The sequence below is a fragment of the Perognathus longimembris genome, chromosome 17 (genome assembly GCF_023159225.1).
Source record: "Perognathus longimembris pacificus isolate PPM17 chromosome 17, ASM2315922v1, whole genome shotgun sequence".
Classification (NCBI taxonomy): domain Eukaryota; kingdom Metazoa; phylum Chordata; class Mammalia; order Rodentia; family Heteromyidae; genus Perognathus; species Perognathus longimembris.
In genome coordinates, this window is record NC_063177.1 from 21230495 (window position 1) to 21250896 (window position 20402).

The following is a 20402-nucleotide window of genomic DNA, read 5'->3' on the forward strand; positions in this document are numbered from 1 at the left end:
ACACCTGTAAATCTAGCTACTGAGAATGTTAATATCTGAGGATCACAGATGGAATCAAGCCAGCCTGGGCAGAAAGTCCAGGAGACTCTTATCTCAAATAAACTACTCAGAAAAAGCTAGAAGTGTGGTGGATCAAGTGAAAGAGCACAAGCCTTGAGAACAGAGAGGCTCGGGGACAGTGCCTAGACTCAGGTTCAATCCCCATGACTGACCAAGAGGAAGTTAGAGCATACTTCTTACTAGTTGTATCTACTCCCATATAATTTGAAGAAGTAACAAAGTGAAAATTCTTCCAGATATGTTACTTAGAAGAAAATGTGCATATAGGTATTGTGTCCTTACTGTGTGTTTCAAAAACAACAAAGATTTTTGAAAGATGTGCATGTCTAACAGTAATAGTTTTTGTGGAGTGTAGGATTTGAGGTATGGGTAAGGCTAATAGTTCTTTTTAGACCATTGGCGTATGCATTTATTTCTTTATTTCCGTACTAAGGACCAAACTCAGGGCCATGCACTTGCGAGGCAAGTGCTCTTCTGTTGAGCTAAACTCCCTACCCCTGTTGTTATTATTAAAAAAGAATTTGCCAGAGCTGGGGAGGTGGCTTGGTGTTAGAGTGCTTACCTAGCATGCATGAAGCCCTGGGTTCAATTCCTCAGCACCACATAAACAGAAAAAGCAAGAAGTGGCACTGTGTCTCAAGTGGCAGAATGCTAAGCCTTGAGCAGAAGTAGTTCAGGGACAGTGCCCAGGCCCTTACTTCAAGCCCCAGGACTGGCAAAACAAAACAAAAAAGACCTTATTAAAAAAAAGCCTGTAACCTTAGCTCCTCAGGAGGCTGAGATCTTGGCGTAGCAGTTCAAAGCCAGCTTGTGCAGAAAAGTCCATGAGACTCATATCTCTAATTAACCACCAGAAAATCAGAAGGGAAGCTGTGGTAAAGTGGTAGGGTGCCAGCCTTTAGTGAAAGAGCTCAGGGATAGAACCCAGGCCCTGAGTTCATGCCTCATAACCAACAAAAAATAAAATTAATAAATTACAGAAGCTAGGTGCAGTGGTTCATGCCTATACTCAAGAGATAGAGACAAGAGAATTGTGAGTTCATTGTAGATTCTTGGGTTTTGTGATAGCCAGACCTTATTTCAACTGGAAAAATTTAAAGACACCACCAAATAAAATGTTTTATGTTTAAGAAAATTATTAAATTGTCTCAGCCTGGGGCTAGGAATGTGGCTTAGTGGTAGAGTGCTTGCCTAGCATGCATGCCATGGGTTCCATTCCTGAGTACCACATAAACATAAAGACCTGGGAGTCAACGCTGTGGCTCAAGTGATAAGTGCTAGCCTTAAACAAAAGAAACTCAGGGACAGTGCCCAGGCCCAGAGTTCAAACTCCAGGACTGGCCAAAAGGAAATTGTCTCAGCCTAACTAGTTTTATGATAAAAGAATATTAGCTGGGTTGCCAGTGGCTTACACTTACAATCCTGTCTACTCTGGAGGCTGAGATCTGAGGATTGCAGTTCAAAGACAGCCCATGCAGGAAAGTGCATGAGTCTCTTATCTCCAATTAACCACAAAAAAGGCTGGAAGTGGTGCTGTGGCAGAAGTGGTATAGAGTGCTAGCTTTGAGCAAAAGGTACTGAGGAACAGTGCCCAGACAGGGGGGAGTTCAAGCCCCAAGACTGGCAAAAAGAATATTCCTCAAGATGATCAGTATTACTTCTTTTAAAAAAGTTAAAAAATTTTTATTATAAAGGTCTTTATAGAAGGGTTACAGTTACAGCATCACTTCTTTTAAGAATATATTTGCTGGGCAACAGTGGCTTACACTTCTAGTTACTCAGGAAGCTGATATTTGAGGATCAAGGTTCAAAGCCAGCCTAGGCAGGAAAGTCCATGAGACTTTGAATTAACCACCTAAAAAACAGAAATGGAGCTGTGGCTCAAAGTGGTAGAGCACTAACTTTGAGCACAAAATCTCAGATAGCACCAGGCTCCAAGTTCAAGCCTGATAACACACAGACACAGACACAGACACACACAGACACAGACACACACAGACACACACACACACAGACACAGACACAGACACACACACACACACACACACACACACCACACCCCCCACGGAAATGGAGCTTGGCTCTAGTGGTAGATATCTAACCCTAAGTAAAAAAGACAAATCAAACAAAAGGAGCTCAAGGGGCAGTGTCGAGGCCTTGAGTTCAAGGCCCACAACACCCCCCCCCCCAAAAAAAAAAAAAAGTATGGATTTTACTATTAGCATTACCTGGGGTTTATGATACCCACCCTTTTCTTTCTAAATGGTCCCATTATTAGGTTAAAATAGAACATTTGAGAAAAAATGTTCATGTTATCTGAGTTAAAAATTATTTTTATTAATTTATTAATTGAACACATTTTTTGATGAGTTTAAAAATTTGAAGCATGGATTTCTTTTTTTTTTTTTTTTTTAATTGGTGATGCTTGATAACCCAGGGCCTGCTGCAAGCTATATTAGTGCTCCACTAATGATCTGTGTCACCAGCCACTAGTCTTTCTAATTCAAAACATCCAAATGCTTATCAGCTAAATTTTGGATTTCATCATTTTCATTATATTATAGAGATCTTCAGTTGTGTTAATAATTTGGTGTGGTTCCATTTTCATTTTTGCTTCAAGTTTTCAGAATTATTTTTACATACCATTGGGCACCATGTTTCTTATAGTTGTGATTACACGTTTTATTGCAACTCTTACTATTGCTTATGTATAAATGTAATTTAATAATCTTTACCTTTGCAGGATGTAAGTTGCCCAATAAGGCAAGTTCCCACAGGTAAAAAGCAGGTGCCTTTGAATCCCGACCTCAATCAAACAAAACCTGGAAATTTTCCGTCCCTTGCAGTTTCCAGTAATGAATTTGAACCTAGTAACAGCCATATGGTGAAGTCTTACTCATTACTATTTAGAGTGACTCGTCCAGGAAGAAGAGACTTTAATGGAATGATTAATGGAGAAACCAATGAGAATATTGGTAATTTTTATTTCACTAATTTAGTACATTTTATCATTTGAGATTAAAGTGGTCAATGGAAATGAATGAAAAAAATATTTCTTTTTGAGTTATTTTGAAATCATGTCTTCTCCAAAGTTGAAACTATATTTTATTACTTTTGTGATTTTAATCTCCCAGCTATTCTAGATAAATGCTACCAACTGGCATTTTAGTTTTTGAGGATTTGAAGGCATGGCTTAAGTCCTAGAGCACGAGGCAGGTGTGATGCCCTGTGTTCAACCCTCATTAAAAAAGAATTTCTGTGTAAAAATGCATTCATTTCTCCAGTTTTTTTCTCCCTTTTGCGACACTCAGCGCCTCACGTTCCGCTTGGCTTTTTTTCTCAAGGCTGGTGTTATACCATTTGAGCTATATCATTTCCAGCTTTATGCTGGTTAATTGGAGATAAGAGTGTCTTAGGTTTGTTTGCCCAGGCTGACTTCGAACCTGCATCTTCAGATTACAGCCTTCTGGGTTTCTGGGTAACAGTCATAAGCCATTAGCGCCCAGCTCCAATTTCTGTTTTGGAGAGTAGATTGGGATCTCATTATGTTACTTGGACTAGCTTTGAACTCCAGAGTAAGTGATCCTTATGCCTTGACCTTCTGAGTGCTGGGAATATGTTTACTGTGCCCATCTTCCAACAAATTTTTCATGGAAATTTCCAATCTCAACTGTACAATAAACATTTGCACACTTCTTTGGATTGTCAATTTTTTTTTTAATTTTTTGTTTTTGTTTTGTGATGCCCAGGTTGATCTCAAACTCCTGAGCTCAAGTAATCCTCCTGTCACAACATTCCTAGTGCTGGAGCTATCTGGGCATACTGCCATGCCCAGCTTGACCGGCTTGACCTTGAATAAGTTATTAGTTATCCACATGTTGATACTTATATCTTCTTTTTCTTCCAAAAATTTTGAATTCATCTCTGAAATAACAATTGCTTGGGATATAAGGATGATGGAAATTGCCAATATTATTTTCCAAAGGCTCACAAACTAGAATGGGGGTGGGAAGAGGGGCAAGGTTGGGGCTTTAGCTCAGTGAAAGAGCACTTGCTTGGCAAGCACAAGGCCCTGAGTTTGGTCGTTAGCACCACACAAAACAAACCCAGAGGCAGAATGACGAGTGCAATATTAATGTATACAGGAAGTTCACTAGAGAAGCACCTCTAGAGAAATTCTGTTTGAATCTCGAGCATCTTTGGAAAGTTATTGAAAAGATACCTTGGGCGATTGAGGAGTTTATTTAACAAAGGTCATTACAAACACAAATTAGAATTTGCAAAGATATGCAGTTAGTATCTATGTATGCCCAAAAGTAAGGGCCAGTTGACCTTGTTTGTTGGTACATTCCTACCTATAGTTAGAGCAAGATTAGAATTCAAGTGTAGCCTGCTTGTTGACATAAACATAGGATAAAAAAAAGATACATACAGGATAAAACCCCCAAAATTAGTCTCGCTTACACCTGTAATCCTAGCCACGCAGGAGGCTGAGATCTGCACATCTTGGTGTTCAACAAGATGGAGGAAGAAATGTCTATGAGACACTTATCTCCAATGAAATATCAAAAAGCCACAAGTAGAGCTGTGGCTTAAGTAGCAGAATACTAGGCTTGAGCAAAAAAGGGCTCAGAGACAGAGCCCAGGCCCTGAGGTTAAGCTCTAGGACCAGCACAAAATACTATTTTTTTTTCCAAAATCCAAAATTGGAATAAGTGGTCTAACTATTATGTTGTAGCTTTATTGTAATTTGTACTTGATTTTGCATAAAGTAGCATATAAAGTGTTATGATATGTTACAAATGTATTTTTATTTGAATATTGGATTTATGAGAACTCTGTTCATTGAATTCAGATGTCAATGAAGAACTTCCAGCCAGAAGAAAACGAAATCGTGAAGATGGGGAAAAGACATTTGTGGCACAAATGACAGTATTTGATAAAAACAGGTAGGTAATAATGAGCTGATAAGGGTTCCATAATGTTCTAGAAATGTTTTGAAATGCAATATAATATTGATAGTTCGTTCCCTTTGTTTCTCTTCATTCTTAGGAATAGGAAACATTTGCATATGATGAATTTTAAAAATTTAGTGTCAAAGTGATGTACAGCAGGGTTACCGATACATATGTAAGATAGTACATTTCTTGTCAAACTTCTTACCTCCCACCTTCCCTCTCCCCATATGAATTCTTTTTTATTTTTATTTTTTGCCAGCCTGGAGCTTGGACTCTGGGACTGAGCACTATCCCTGGCTTGTTTTGCTCAAGTCTAGCACTTCTGGCCTTTTCTGTTTATGTGGTGCTGAGGAATTGAACCCGGGGCTTCGAGCATGCTAGGCAAGCACTCTACTCATGCTAAGCCCCATTCCCAGCCTGCATTCTTTTTTTTAACAGCATTTGAGAATGAAACCTATAACATGCTGTGATTTCTTATTACATTGCTAAGATTGCCGGTAGTTAACACAGTTCATTGTCAGTTAATCACATCAAGAAAGAGTGAAGAATAACTGGGCTATTTCTTCTATTTTAGAAATGTAGTTACTGAGGGTATTGCTCAGTAGTAGAGTGCCTGCCTAGCAAATGCAAGGCTCTCTAAGTTTAAATAAAGTTCAGGACCACACACCAAAAATAGTAAGCATGTGTTAGCCATAAGGCAAAGAAAAGTATAGTCTTGTTACTAAGAAAGGAAAGATGATTAATGACATGCATCCCACTGCCCATATTTTTTTTAGAATATACCATGTAATGTCCACTGGCTGTTAGTAATAATAGAAACCAATAACGTAAAAAGTGTGAATATAGATTATAGTGTTAGGTAGGAAACGATAGGAACATAAATTGCTAGGAAACAGTGGTCATATGTGTAAGTAAGGATATAGAGATATACTGGGTGGGCTTCACTGGTACTGCTAAATATTCTGCCGGTGCTGGTGACTAGCGCCTGTAATCCTGGCTACTGAGGAGGCTGAGATCAGAGAGAGCATCCTGGTTCAAAGCCAGCCCGGGCAGGAAAGTTCATGAGACTTACCGACAATAAACTACTTAGGAAAAGCCAGAGGGGTGCTGTGGCTCAGGTGGTAGAGCACTAGCCTTGAGCACAGAGAGGCTAAGGGACTGAACCCAGGTCCTGCCTTCAAGCCCCAGGACCATCCAAAAAAAAGGAAGAGAGAGAGAGAGAGAGAGAGAGAGAGAGAGAGTGAGTGTGTGTATTCTAAGGCAGTAATGTGGTATACTATTTGCTTTTTTTTGTTTGTTTTTTGCCAGTCCTGGGCCTTGAACTTGGCTTGAGCACTGTCCCTGGCTTCTTTTTGCTCAAGGCTAGCACTCTGCCACTTGAGCCACAGCGCCACTTCTGGCCATTTTCTACATAAGTGGTGCTGAGGAATCGAACCCAGGGCTTCATGTATACGAGGCAAGCACTTTTGCCACTAGGCCATATTCCCAGCCCCTACTGTTTGCTTTTTAATTAGCATTTTCAATATAGGAGATAATAGCTGTTTTATTTAAATGAAAAAAAAATGCCCAAAAGACTTTTTTCCTTTTTATTTTGGTTGTTTGTGGGACTTGAACTCTGGGCCTGGGTACTGTCCCTGAGCTTTTTTGCTTAAGGCCAGAGCTCTGCCACTTTGAACCCTGACACCACTTTTGGGTTTCTTGTGGTTAATTTAATTGAAAGTCTCACAGGTGTTCCTGCCTAGGCTGGCTTTGAGCCATGAGCCTCAGATCTCAGCCTCCTGAGTAGGTAGGATTACAGACTTTAGCCATCGGAACCTGGCTTATGTTTCATTTTTTAAATGTTAAGAAACTTCAGAAGGGGCTGGGGATATGGCCTAGTGGCAAGAGCGCTTGCCTTGTATACATGAAGCCCTGGGTTCAATTCCCCAGCACCACATATATAGAAAACGGCCAGAAGTGGCGCTGTGGCTCAAGTGGCAGAGTGCTAGCCTTGAGCAAAAGGAAGCCAGGGACAGTGCTCAGGTCTTGAGTCCAAGCCCCAAGAATGGCCAAAAAAAAAGAAACTTCAGAAGTGTTAAATGAACAGTATATTTATTAAACACTCACATACTGTTCATCTAGATTCATGTATTCAAATGTTGCCTAATTGCTTTGTTTTTTTGTGCTGAACCATATGAAGTTTGTTTTATTCCTCATTATTTACTTACATTTCAGCATGTTATCACCAAAGAAGAATATTTTCCTGCCTAATCCTGTGTAGAAAAATTAATATACCGTGAATATATTATCTCCCCAAAGATCACAGTAATGTTCTTTTTCTTTTGATGCTGCTAGATAATAAACCTAAGGCCTTGCCACATGTTACGCAAGTAGTCTACCACTGAGCTCTGGCTAATAATGTACTCTATAGTTTGTTTTTCTCTAACTCATTTTGTAGATAGTTGTCATTTTTCTGTCTAGTCTCCTTCAGCTTGGAGCAGTTCTTCCAGCCTGTTTATGTTTTTCGACAAGATCTTAATCTTGCACAAGCTGGTCTCCAGCTCTGGTCTTAAGCAGTCCTTCTGCCTCTTCCTAAGTAAAAGTCTGCATTTGTGCAGAATGTATCTTTGTTATTATTTATTTCCTCATGATTAGAATCAGGTTTATTATTTTATGCAGAGACACTAATTTGATACTAGTTGTTGATAGGTTCCTTACGTCATCAACCAAAGCTAATACTAGGCTTAGTTACTTGGGTAAGGGGGCATTCACCATATCTCTTTATTGTAACAGTATTTTTTCCCTTTTTGTTAGTTAACATGGAATCTCATGGTGATATATGAACCCTGAATTTTATTTCAAATACCCTTTCATCCAAGTTTAAGCAATCATTGGTGATTCTTGCTTTAAATGAATTGTGCCTTTGGCAGTTACAAAGTGGTAATTTCCTATTATTTCTTCTGTGTTTATTAGCTGGCTGGCTTTTTCTTTTTCTTTTCTTTTGGTGCTTGTACTGGGGTTTAACCTCAGGGCCTTGGGCTCTTTCTTGTTTGGCTTTTCCCCTTAAGGATAGCACTTTCTTTGCCAATTGAGCCACACCTCTAACTTCTGGGTTTGTTTGTTTGTTTGTTTTGTTTTCTGGTTAATTGGAGATAAATCTCTTTCTTTCTGCCCAGGCATTCCAGAATGCATTTGAACTGCATTCCTCAGACTAGAGCAAGTAAGAATGTTAGTGATATGGTGTGGCATGCCTGTAATCTCAACTCCCAGTTGGGTTGAGGCAAGAATATTGCTTGGGGCCATGAGCTTGAGTAGTATAGCAAGTTTTTCATGTTTTTTTTTTTAAATCAAGAGTTACAAGGGATCACAAAGGATAAATTTTTTTTGAAAGACAATTCATGTGATTCTGAAACAATTAAAGAGATAAGACATCTGATTTAAAAGTACACTGAGATGTCATTTTTTCACTTATCAGATTGACAGAGATCAAAAAACTTGATAAGGCACTGTTCATGAGGCTGTGGGGAAAAAGGCCTCCTCAAACATTACAGGTAGGAGAGTGCATTGGATTGTAGATATCAAATGTACAACCAAATGAAATAGTATGTAGCCATGTACCTAGTGCATAGTATATGCATGAGGGAAGCACCCTTTTATAACTAGGAATATAATATTGAGTTACTTATTCAAATGGATATGTAAAGTTAGCCTTTCAAAAACGAAAGTTGGACAATTTTGCTGATGTACTGTGAAAATAGACTAAACTCAAATGGAGAAATTACATAAACCACGTAAAGGTCAAAATCATTGGGTGTTAAGAGTAAGACTTTAGTGGCAGACTCTCTGAACTCACTTGCTGTATCTGGGGAGTGTGATCTTAAGCAAGTCATTTAATGTTTCTGTGCTTCAGTTTCTTCTGAAATTGGAGCTGGTAGCACCTCGCTCATATAGTTGTGGGGAAGTTGAAATTTGCCCTGTAGTCTTTAATATAGTGCCTTGTGCTTAGTAAGCATTCAATAAAAGCTAGTTACTGTAATCTAATAGCATTTCTCTTAAGACAAGTGTACAGTTGTTGAGCATGGTAGAAGCATGCGGGTTACAGTAGCACTGGTAACTAGTTTTTAAAGATAACTGCAGAAAAAAACACCTGCACAGCTATCTCAATCTGCAATCCTAGCCATTCAGGAGGCTGAGGGCTGAGGATCACAGCTGGAAGTCAGCCCCAGGTAGAAAAATCCTCAGCGACTCTTATCTCCAGTTAGCTACACAAACACTGCAAGTGTTGCAGAGGCTCTCTAGGTAGAGCACCAGCCATGAGCACAAAGAGGCTCATGGACAGCATGGAGGCTCAAAGTCCAAGCCCCATACCACACACGTGCATGCACACACACACACACACACACACACACACACACACACACACAAAACTATACTGTGAATGAAATTTAAGCAATGATTCAACAATTGATGATTTGATTTACACACATACATGCATATATGTATATATGTATATATATACAGAATGTAATGTGAATAAAATCAGTCAGTATTTCACCTTGAAGTATTTATTGAGCACCTATATGTGCCAGGTGGCCTTGGATTCCTGTAGTTTGCCATTCTAATCATTAAAAAAAATCACATAAAAGTAAAGAATTCTACTTCAAACACTTACAGTGAAAAAATCACATATTTCTTAGCTGTTATAGCATGTTATCCTTTGCAGGGAGGAGGGCAGTGCTTGGGTGTCATATCCAGGGCTTTGTACCTGCCAGGCAATCACTCCCCCATTGCACTATATTCTGGCCCCATTATCCTTTTTTTAAGAATATATATCTTGCATACATGCTTTTTGATTTAATGATTAAAATTCATAAGATTTTAGATCTTAGTAATACTCTAAATACTCGAAGTTGTATCTGAGCAGCTGCATTAATGAAAGATAGTTAGGTAATGATTAGTGCACGTTGAAATTGTTTTTGTAAAGACTGGACTATAGGTACATTTTCACTTTATAAAAGTTTCTAAATTGAATGCTTTTTAGTGTAAATCTAAAGATGTGAGAATTTGTGTGCTTGCAGTAATACCCAGGTTACTTTAAAGTGTATATGTTTGTCTAACAGGCGCTTACAGCTTTTAGATGGGGAATATGAAGTAGCCATGCAGGAAATGGAAGAATGTCCAATAAGCAAGAAAAGAGCAACATGGGAGACTATTCTTGATGGGAAGGTATGGACCATTTAGAAAGTCGAGCACGTCATAGTTATGAACTCCCATTTCTGATGTTTTCTTCCCCCAAATGCAATTTTATAGTGATAGAGTTTTGATTTTCATACTTTAAAGTACACAAATTAAAGTGACCTAGTTAGAGGATTTCACAGAAGGCATTGCAATATCTTAGAGACAGACTGCAGAATTCAAATTTCTGCTTCTTGCTGTGTTGCATTTGGCAAATTATTTATTCACTGTTATCTCATGTGTAAATGAAGGATAAAAATGACAGATTAAATGAAATAATATGTGCCTGGCATACAATAAGTGCTCAATAAATGTTAACTGATATATTTTAAGTCTCATTCATAGTAGCAGCAAATTACGTGCAATTACTAGTAGCAGATTTATGGTGAAATTCTGTCAGTAGAAGTTAGATGAAATATATCTAAAATAACTTCTAAGAGCTAGAAAAAATAAATAGGCATACATTTGTTGGTAGGCGTTCTCAACAAAATATAACTATCATTTCAAAATGTATCAGATTGTACTATCACAGATCTCATATTTTTGTATTTTAGAAATGGGAAAGTAGTTTCAAGACTTGAATTGTGAGCCTCAGTTTCCCTTACAAGCTTGCTCATAGCCAGTGCTTTAGTATTTGAGTTATGCCTCCAGCCCAGCTTTTTGCTTATTAGTTTGAGATAGAGCCCTGTGGACTCTGCTGGCCAGACTGGTTTCAAACCTCAACCCTCTAGGTCTAAAGTTCCTGACTCCTGAGAAGTTAGGACGAAGGCATGAGCCACAGGGATGAATCACTGGCACCTAATTTGAGCATATTTTTAAATCCTAGAAATTAGGCTCAAGTTAATCTTATAGTATATAATAATATTAAAAGTTTTTTTAATATTGAAAGTTTTATTAATAGAAAATACCATAAAGTTAAAGAACTTAAACTGGTTTGGCCTGCTAACACATGCTTGTACCTCCTGGAACTTGGGAGGCAAAGGCATATAAATCTGTATGGAGAAGAATCAACTGTTCATTAATGGTGACAGAATTTAGCTATCTAATAGTAATAAACTAAGACTGATCAACTAAGACTAGTAAATTTTAGAAGGTTTGTAAGCCTAAATGTGAACATTCATACAAGTATAAATGAATGTTAGTATAGTTTTGTGGTGAGGAGATACGTTTAAGAATGATTTTTTTTTTAAAAAGAAAAAGAAAGGGCTGGGCTTATGGCCTAGTGGTAGAATGCTTGTCTTGCATACATGAAGCCCTGGGTTCGATTCCTCAGCACCACATATATAGAAAAAGCCAGAAGAGGCACTGTGGCTCAAGTGGTAGAGTGAGCAAAAAGAAGCCAGGGACAGTGGTCAGGACCAAGTCCAAGTCCCAGGACTGGCAAACAAAAACAAAACCAAAAAAGAAAAAGCATCAGGCACCAATGGCTCACTCCTGTAACCCGAGGCTGAGATCTGAGCAGTTCATGGTTCTTAGACAATGCGGGCAGAAAATTCCGAGATGAGTCTCAATTAACCACCAGAAAACCAGAAGTGTGGCTCAAAGTGTTAAAGCACTAGCCTTGAGCAAAAGGAGCTTGGGGCCAGTGCCCAGGCCTAGAGGTTCAAGCCCCATGACCAGTATCCCCAAAAAACCAAGAAAGCACAAAGTAAAAAATTCCCTATTAAAATTAATCCTTTTGATATTAGACTCTCCAAAAACCAAATGGCATGGGGGGGGCTTTAGCTCTGTGGTAATGTGCTTGCTTTATGTATAAGGTTTCTACAATTAATTCCCCCAATACCACAAAACAAAAAACTATGGAGACGAAGGTCTGTGAGTGGTAGAGAACTTGGTTGAGGCCCTATGGTTATTAGGTTATTAATCTTTTAGCACTTGGAGAAAGAAAAACAAGGGATCCACTAGATGATAATGTCATGAACCTTAGGTACACATAGTATAAATTTTATTAATAAGGAAAAGCATTGGGGATGCAACATAGGTGTTTGTACTTGGTATGATTAAAGCCCTTGAATTCTATCCCAAGCACCAAAGTAGTAATTGTGATTAGTTAATAAAACAATAAGGAATAAGAAAAATGGGTTAAATCATAGTCCTTAAAAGAGCAAATAGAGATGACACTAAATGTCTAAAAAGGTATTCACATAGTATTCAAAGAAATAAAATAAGAGCTGAGATGTTCCTTTGTGCTACTCACATGAAGGATTGATTGAAAGCTTGACAGTTTCTAATGTTAACAATATGAGAATGTACTGTCAAACAATTTTTTTGATGTGTAAATAAGTTGGTACAACCTTACTGGGAAGCACAGCTGTAATGTGCATAAAATTAAACATTGTAATATGTAGCTGGTAATATGTAGCCGGTACCAGTTCCTGTTCTATAATTTTAATACACATTAGTGATTAGTTGCAAAATGTTAAAAAAAAGTTAGCAGTTTTTAGTAAGAAATTAGAAACATCTGAAAATTTAGTCAAAGTTGATAGTCTGACAATATTTTAATGATTCTTAATTTTCTTTTTAACCAAATGTTTTTTGGTTTTGGGCTTGAACTCAGGGCCTGAGCACTGTCCCTGGCTTCTTTTTGTTCAAGGCTAGTACTCTGCCACTTGAGCCACAGTGCCAGTCCCTACTTTTTTTCTTATGTGGGTCATAGGCTTGAACTCAGGGCCTGGGTGCTGTCCTTGATCTCTTTTGCTCAAGGCCAGTGGTATACCACTGAGAGTCACAGCACCACTTCCTGCTTTCTGGTAGTTAACTGGAGATAAGAATCTCCCAGGGGCTTATCTGCTCTGGCTGGCTGGAAGGAACTGTGATTCTCAAATCTCAGCCTCCTGAGTAGTTATGACTACAGGTGTGAGCCACTGATGCCTAGCTATAATTCTGCTTTTTAAAAGAGTATCTGTTGATTCTATGTGATAGGCATCCCCACTTAATTTCATTGATGTATACTTATGTAGTGTTTGAATTTTCTGCAGCTGTTTTTTTAAAAAAAATATTTAAAGGGTTTTCTTTTGTTTATTGTAACTTGATGCTGTTCCTTTTTTTTTTTTTTTTTTTTTTTTTGGCCAGTCCTGGGCCTTGGACTCAGGGCCTGAGCACTGTCCCTGGCTTCTTCCCGCTCAAGGCTAGCACTCTGCCACTTGAGCCACAGCGCCGCTTCTGGCCGTTTTCTGTATATGTGGTGCTGGGGAATCGAACCTAGGGCCTCGTGTATCCGAGGCAGGCACTCTTGCCACTAGGCTATATCCCCAGCCCCGATGCTGTTCCTTTTGTGTGTATGTGTGCGGGCACTCACACTCTACCACTTGAGTTACAGCAACACTTCGGCTTTTTCTGTTTATGTGGCACTGAGGAATTGAACTTAGGGCTTCATGCATGCTAGGCAATCACTTTACCACCAAGCCACATTCTCAGCCCCATCTGTTTTATTTTTTGCTTTTGGTTTTTTTCCCCTTGGTCCTAGGGCTTGAATTCTGGGCCTGAGCACTCTTCCTGGGATCCTCTTTGGTCAAGAGTAGCACTCTACAACTTGAGCTACAGCTCCGCTTCTGGCTTTCTCTGTGATTACTGGAGATAGGAGTATCATGGAGTATCCTGTCTAGGCTGGCTTCACACCTCAGATCTCAGCCTCCTCCTTAGTAGCTAGGATTACAGGCATGAGCCACCGGCAGCTGGCGTACAGGTTTTTTTTTTTCATCTTTGTAATTTTTTTAGCATGTTTATTCGTGAGAAAATGAGGATTATATATATTTTCTAAAAAGTATTTATATAGTCTTAAAAATGGTATTATTCTTTTAAATAAATGCCCTTTGTAAACCAGTTTGGCTTGATTGATAATTACATTTTCCCCCTGCAAAATGTAGAGTATACTTCTGTCTCTTTTGCATTGGAAGATATTTTTGTGGATTTCTTTTGAGGTGCTATGGTTTGAATGTGGGGCAGTAAGCTTGCTGGCCAGGTGTTAGCCTACTCAAACCATGCCCCTGGTCTTTTTTTTTGTTGTTGTACTTAATGATTCACAGTTCTGTGGTTATACCTGGGCAGTACTGAATTGTGGTTCTCCTACTTATGCTTCCCTCATAGTTGGGATATCAGATAAATTGTTTCAAAATCAGTTCATACAGTCATACTTACCTCATCTTAGTCTGAAATTACTGATGAGTTTTGTTTTGGTGATACTAAGGATTGAATTCAGGGCTACCACCGAGCAACACCCTGAGCCCTAAAATGATGATATATTCATAAGCACTTCAAACATCTGTATCAGTATCATAAATTAGTGTCCATTGAAAGGCTCTAAAAAAGAAGCCCATGAATACAGTTTTGAGATTATCTGATTTCCTGTATCTGAATTGAGAAGTAAAAAATAGAAGTAGAGGCGAGTAGCTTCAGATCACTGCTGTGGTAGTACTGTGAGGGAAGGGAAGAAATGGACCAGATGTCAGGAAGGCCTTGGGGATTACAGGAGAAACTGCAGCTAGAATTAATATTCAAACAGAAGGCCAAAATTTTTTATTCAGGATCACTAGTTACACATAGTAATACCATGAACAAAAAGTAATTGTTCTTGGGGTGAAAAATAAATAAAATTGTTCTTGGGGAGAAAAAGATAATGCATTAACTTTGAAACCTATTTAATCCATTACTTTGAGATACTATGTTAATATCAATTGTAACAATGAGAGCAAACCAACTGGGAGTTCCCTGCTTCACAGCAAATTCTTCAAAAGTGAATAAGATACTGGAGTCAATGGCTACAGGTGAGGCAGGATCCCTGCATGCTAAAAGAAATGTGTTAAAAGCTGGGGAGGAGTTGAGGGAGATTACTGGTTGTTAAAGCTGCATAGTTTATAAAAGAAAAGAACTGAATTGGCCATTGACTGGAAGTTACAAGTTGGTTGGCTTTGGGTACTGTTTGGTTTTGTTTTAAAGACAGTTGTGATTATTAACATAAAAAATGTAAAGGAATTTGGAGAAACTTTTTTTTGGTGCCTGGGGCTTGAACTCTGTAGGCCTGCAGTCCCTGAGCTTTTTTTTGCTCAAGACTAAAGCTCTTCCTCTAGAGCTCAGCTCCTCTCTGGCATTTTTCTTTTTGTGGTTCTTTGGAGATTAGTCTTTTAGATCTTACTGCCCTGGCTTCGCTGGCTTTGATCTCAGTCCCCTGAGTAGTTAGGATTACAGCTGTGAGTCACTGTCACCCAGTTTAAATGCTTAGTTTTTGACACTTAAAAAAAAAGCTAAAGTGGGGCTGGGGATATGGCCTAGTGGCAAGAGTGCTTGCCTCTTATACATGAGACCCTGGGTTCAATTCTCCAGCACCACATATACAGAAAATGGCCAGAAGTGGCGCTGTGGCTCAAGTGGCAGAGTGCTATCCTTGAGCAAAAAGAAGCCAGGGACAGTGCTCAGGCTCTGAGTCCAAGCCCCAGGACTGGCCAAAAAAAGCTAAAGTGGGTGTAGTCAAGAGGCTGACACTAGAGGGTCTTGAGTTCGAGGCCTGCTTAGGCTATGTAGCAAGATCCTTTCTGAATAAAAAAAAGAAAACTGCCTGTAGTAGGTTGGTATTTCTACATAGCAGCAATTGAGCTGTCATTGAACATACCGGCTGCTTTATTCAGCCTGACTTCTGTGGTTCATAGTGTCTGCTGTGCCATACTTTGTGTGGGCACATCTGTTGGTTTTGGACTTTAAAAGAAATTTTATTGATTTGAATCAAAATACAGAGTTTCTTAATAACTTTTTTTTTGCCAGTCCTGGGGCTTGTACTCAGGGCCTGAGCACTGTCCCTGGATTCCTTTTTGCTCAAGGCTAAGTGCACTCTACCACTTGAGCCACAGCGCCACTCTGGCTTCTTCTGTGTATGTGGTCCTAAGGAATCGAACCCAGGGCTACATGCATCCTAGGCAAGCACTACCACTAAACGGCATTCCCAACCCTTTAATAACTTAAAAATTTTTTTTGTAGTATTTTTTCCAGTTCATTATGTGACTGAGTTCTTTTCATGCTTTTATTTAGAGGCTGCCTCCATTTGAAACATTTTCTCAGGGACCTACATTGCAGTTCACTCTTCGCTGGACAGGAGAAACCAATGATAAATCTACAGCTCCTATTGCTAAGCCTCTTGCCACTAGAAATTCAGAGAGTCTCCATCAAGAAAACAAGCCTGGCTCAGTCAAACCTACGCAAACTATTGGTAAAACAAAGAACATTGTTATGAAAATGATAGTTTGAAAGTTATGTCTTATATTTTAGACCATTTTTTATTTTACTTTATATTTCTTTATGTAATTGTTCTTCAAGAATATTTGGCCTATGAGGTATATTATTAATCCTAGTAAATTTTAAATTCTCTTTATTTAAACGCTAAGTTTTGTGTTGAAGCACTAACCAGCAGTCCTTTACATGCTTATGCTACATGTCTGTTAATTGTTCAGGAGCATGATGTGATTAAACTCACAAGAAAGTGGCTGGCGGCTTTCATTACTTTTTGTGTGTGTGTGTGTGTGTGTGTGTGTGTGTGTGTGTGTGTGTGAGTGTGAGTATATGCCAGTCCTGAAGCTTGAACTCAGGGACTCTTACTCTTTTGCTGAAGGCTACCACTTGTGCTAAAGTGCCACTTCTGGCCTTTTCTGAGTAGTTTGTTGGAGAAAAGAGTCTCACTGCCTGTTCTTGCTCAGGCTGGCTTTGAACTCTGGTTTTTTTTTTTTTTTGCCAGTCCTGGGGCTTGAACTCAGGGCCTAAGCACTGTCCCTGGCTTCTTTTTGCTCAAGGCTAGCACTCTGCCAATTGAGCCATATCACTTCCGGCTTTTTCAATATATGTAGTGCTGGGGAATCGAACCGAGGGCTTTCATGTATACGAGGCAAAAACTGTTGCCACTAGGCCATATTTCCAGCCCCTTTTCTTTTCTTTTTTTTTTTTTTTTTTAAAAGAAGAAACAGCAATTACAAATGGAGTTAGCTGTCTGATCTGTGTTAGAGGAAAGGTTTTCCTACTAAGTTGAGATTTAGACACTTCTCAAACTACTTTGAAGTCAGTGAAATAGGTTAATAGTTGAAAAATGTATGAAAACGAACTTCATTCCAAACTTGTAAATATAGCATAGTGCCACAAAAGAAACAAACATCTTTACCCTAAACTAAAATCTTTACCCTCTTTGGATTCAGAGTGACTTTAATAAATCTGTTTTTGTTTACTTTCTGGACTGTTACTTAGTAGATATTTTCTTGGTACATCTGTGAAAAGCAGTCAAAATATAGCTGGGTGTGGAAGGAAGATTTCAAGTTCCACCTGTTTGGTCTGCATAATGAGACCCTATCTCAAACAACAATGAGCATATATCCTCTGCAACTTCAAGGTCTAGACCAGGTGGAGCACTTCCCAATGTCCTGAGGCCTTGAGTTGGTTCTCAGTGCTGCAGAAAAAGCAACAAAACAAAGCCACACTGACCTCAGAGTGATTAATATAGTGACCACACATAATTACCTAGTACTGTTTTTATGACTTAGGATGTAAGAGTTTGGATTTGCGTTTAATTTTGTGAGGTGTTTTTTTTTTGGGGGGGGGGGGGTACCCAGGCCAAGTTCAAGTCTCAGGAACAGAACAAAGAAAAAAAGGAGATGTGAGGACCATGGTTCAAAGCCAGCCCAGGCCAAAAAAAAAACAAAACAATGAGCCTCTTAACTAGAATTTTTTGTTGGTTTTTTTTGTTTTTTGTTTTTGCCAGTCCTGGGGCTTGAACTCAGGGCCTGAGCACTGTCCCTGGCTTCTTTTTGCTCAGCCAAGGCTAGCACTGTACCACTTGAGCCACAGCACTACTAGCTTTTTCTGTTTATGTCGTGCTGGGGCATCGAACCTACGGCTTCATGCATGTTAGGCAAGCACTCTTCTGCTAAGCCACATTCCCAGCCCTCCCCCGCCCCCCTTTTAAACTATATTTGTCCTTTGGTTCTGGGGACCTAACTCAAGAGTGTTGTACTTGCTATTGCTCGGCAAGCACTTTGCTACTGAGCTACATCCCAACCTTTATGTTTGATTTAAAAAAAAAAAACAACACCATTTTTTGCAGTGCTAGGGATAAGACTCTGGGCTTTTGCACATACAAAGCAAGTGCTCTGTAACTTAGCTACCCAGCTCTTTGGACGATTTTTAAGGGGGGGACAGGGGAGTCCTTTCAACATACCTCAATATCTGATTTACTGATGAGGGGATTGTTTCTGTGATTTTTCAGTGGCAGGTAAGAACAAAAATTATTACATTCTATAGGTTCTGTGGAACTATTAATAATTTTGACAAGATATATCACTTTTTAGAATCAAGCATTTTTATTAAAAAAATATTTATTTTCAGCCGTGAAGGAAACATTGACTACAGATTTACAAGCAAGAAAAGAAAAAGATACTTCAAATGAGAACCGACAGAAATTGAGAATATTTTATCAGGTAAACATAATTTTAAGCAGTCATGAAGTGTATTTATTTTGTATTTTAGACCTGTAATTTTTTGGAATAGTTATATTAAAGGAGTATCTCTTATTTTCCTTTTAAGTTGCATTTAACTACACTCAGAGATGATATTGAAACAAAATACCTGGAGATGTGCACGTTGTAAATCTGCACCTGACTGGTTGTGTTTTTCAGTTTCTTTATAACAACAATACACGACAACAAACGGAAGCAAGAGATGACTTGCATTGCCCTTGGTGCACGCTGAACTGTCGCAAACTTTACAGCTTACTCAAGCATCTTAAACTCTGCCATAGCCGATTTATTTTCAATTATGTTGTAAGTAATTACCTTGCTTTTTTTTGTTTTTAACGAAAAACCTACTATACACTAAGTATAAGGCTATCTTGGAAAGATTGTACTTTGTGTTAAAATACCAAAATTACTGCGCTTCATAGATGGCTTTGTGAATGGATTATAGAGAATTATTCAGTTTATGTATTATGAAATAATTAACATTTTCATAGTGAATATCTATGTTGACTCATAAACTTTATACCACTTGTCTGATTTAAGGAGTGATTATTCACATTTGGGAATTGCTACAAAGCTATGAATAAATGGCACCATCTTGGGGCTTGAACTCAGGGCCTGAGCACTGTTTCTGGCTTCTTTTTGCTCAAGGCTAGCACTGTACCACTTGAGTGACAGTGCCACTTCTGGCTGACGAATTGAACCCAGGGCTTTGTGTATGCAAGGCAAGCACTCTACCACTAGGCCATATTCCGAGCCTGAGACAGTATCTTTTAATCCATGTCTGCTGACATTTTCACCAAGCTAGGGCATCTCACTTACTTTACTTTGCCAAGTCATTAAAAAGCCATAACTACTTCTAATTAGAGAGCTGGCTATTTGAGATAGCATAGTGTTTTCTTTTTGTGAACCCCACTGTGTTTTTGTTACAGTATCATCCGAAAGGTGCTAGGATAGATGTTTCTATCAATGAGTGTTACGATGGCTCCTATGCAGGAAATCCACAGGATATTCATCGCCAACCTGGCTTTGCTTTTAGTCGCAATGGACCAGTAAAGAGAACACCTATCACACACATTCTTGTGTGCAGGTAGGTACAAAGATCACAATAATTCATTCTCCAGACGTTGTTTATGATGTGCAGAGAAATAAAAGGGAGCCAGACAAAACTACTAGTTATGTGGGAATCATTATTTCAGTATTATAAGTCTCTAACTTTCCCTAGATTCTATTTCCACAGAATTTTGTGGTTTATTTTCTCCTTTAGTTTTCTTCTTCCAGCATTTCTCTTCAAGTTTATTCATATTTTTGTGCTGCTGAAATTAGCATGCAAGAGTGGCACCATACCACATAGCCGCTACACATTCTCCCCCTCCCCCCAGCCCCTTAAACAAATTTTGGTTGTTGAACTATTAATGTAACTACTTCAGCAGTTAGTGGGATTAAAGACTTTTCACAGAGAAAACCTGTATGCATACGTAGCTCTGAACCGGCAAGAGAGGGATAATTCTCTATTTGTGTAGTATGAAATGTAAAGAATTATATTCTTAGAGACTGGAGGTGTGGCTCATTGGAGTATTAAGCCAGTGTAGCTAGCTAGCACCAGTCTGTGTTCTACCCCCCAGTACTTCCATGCAAAATAAAATATGCTCCCCTAGTCAAGAAAGAATTCTTTTTTTTTCTTTTTTGC

The 20402-nt window shown here is 38.8% G+C and overlaps 1 protein-coding gene across 1 annotated transcript in view; it reads left to right on the forward strand.

Moving 5' to 3' along the window:
- The window catches only part of Suz12 (SUZ12 polycomb repressive complex 2 subunit), a 47593-nt gene that overhangs the window by 19950 nt on the left and 7241 nt on the right, over window positions 1–20402 (forward strand). The window contains exons 7-13 of the mRNA XM_048367357.1: window positions 2804–3035; window positions 4916–5009; window positions 10118–10223; window positions 16251–16428; window positions 18585–18676; window positions 18875–19018; window positions 19645–19802. Coding sequence (XP_048223314.1) covers window positions 2804–3035; window positions 4916–5009; window positions 10118–10223; window positions 16251–16428; window positions 18585–18676; window positions 18875–19018; window positions 19645–19802 — 1004 coding nt within the window. The remainder of the gene's footprint in view (window positions 1–2803; window positions 3036–4915; window positions 5010–10117; window positions 10224–16250; window positions 16429–18584; window positions 18677–18874; window positions 19019–19644; window positions 19803–20402) is intronic.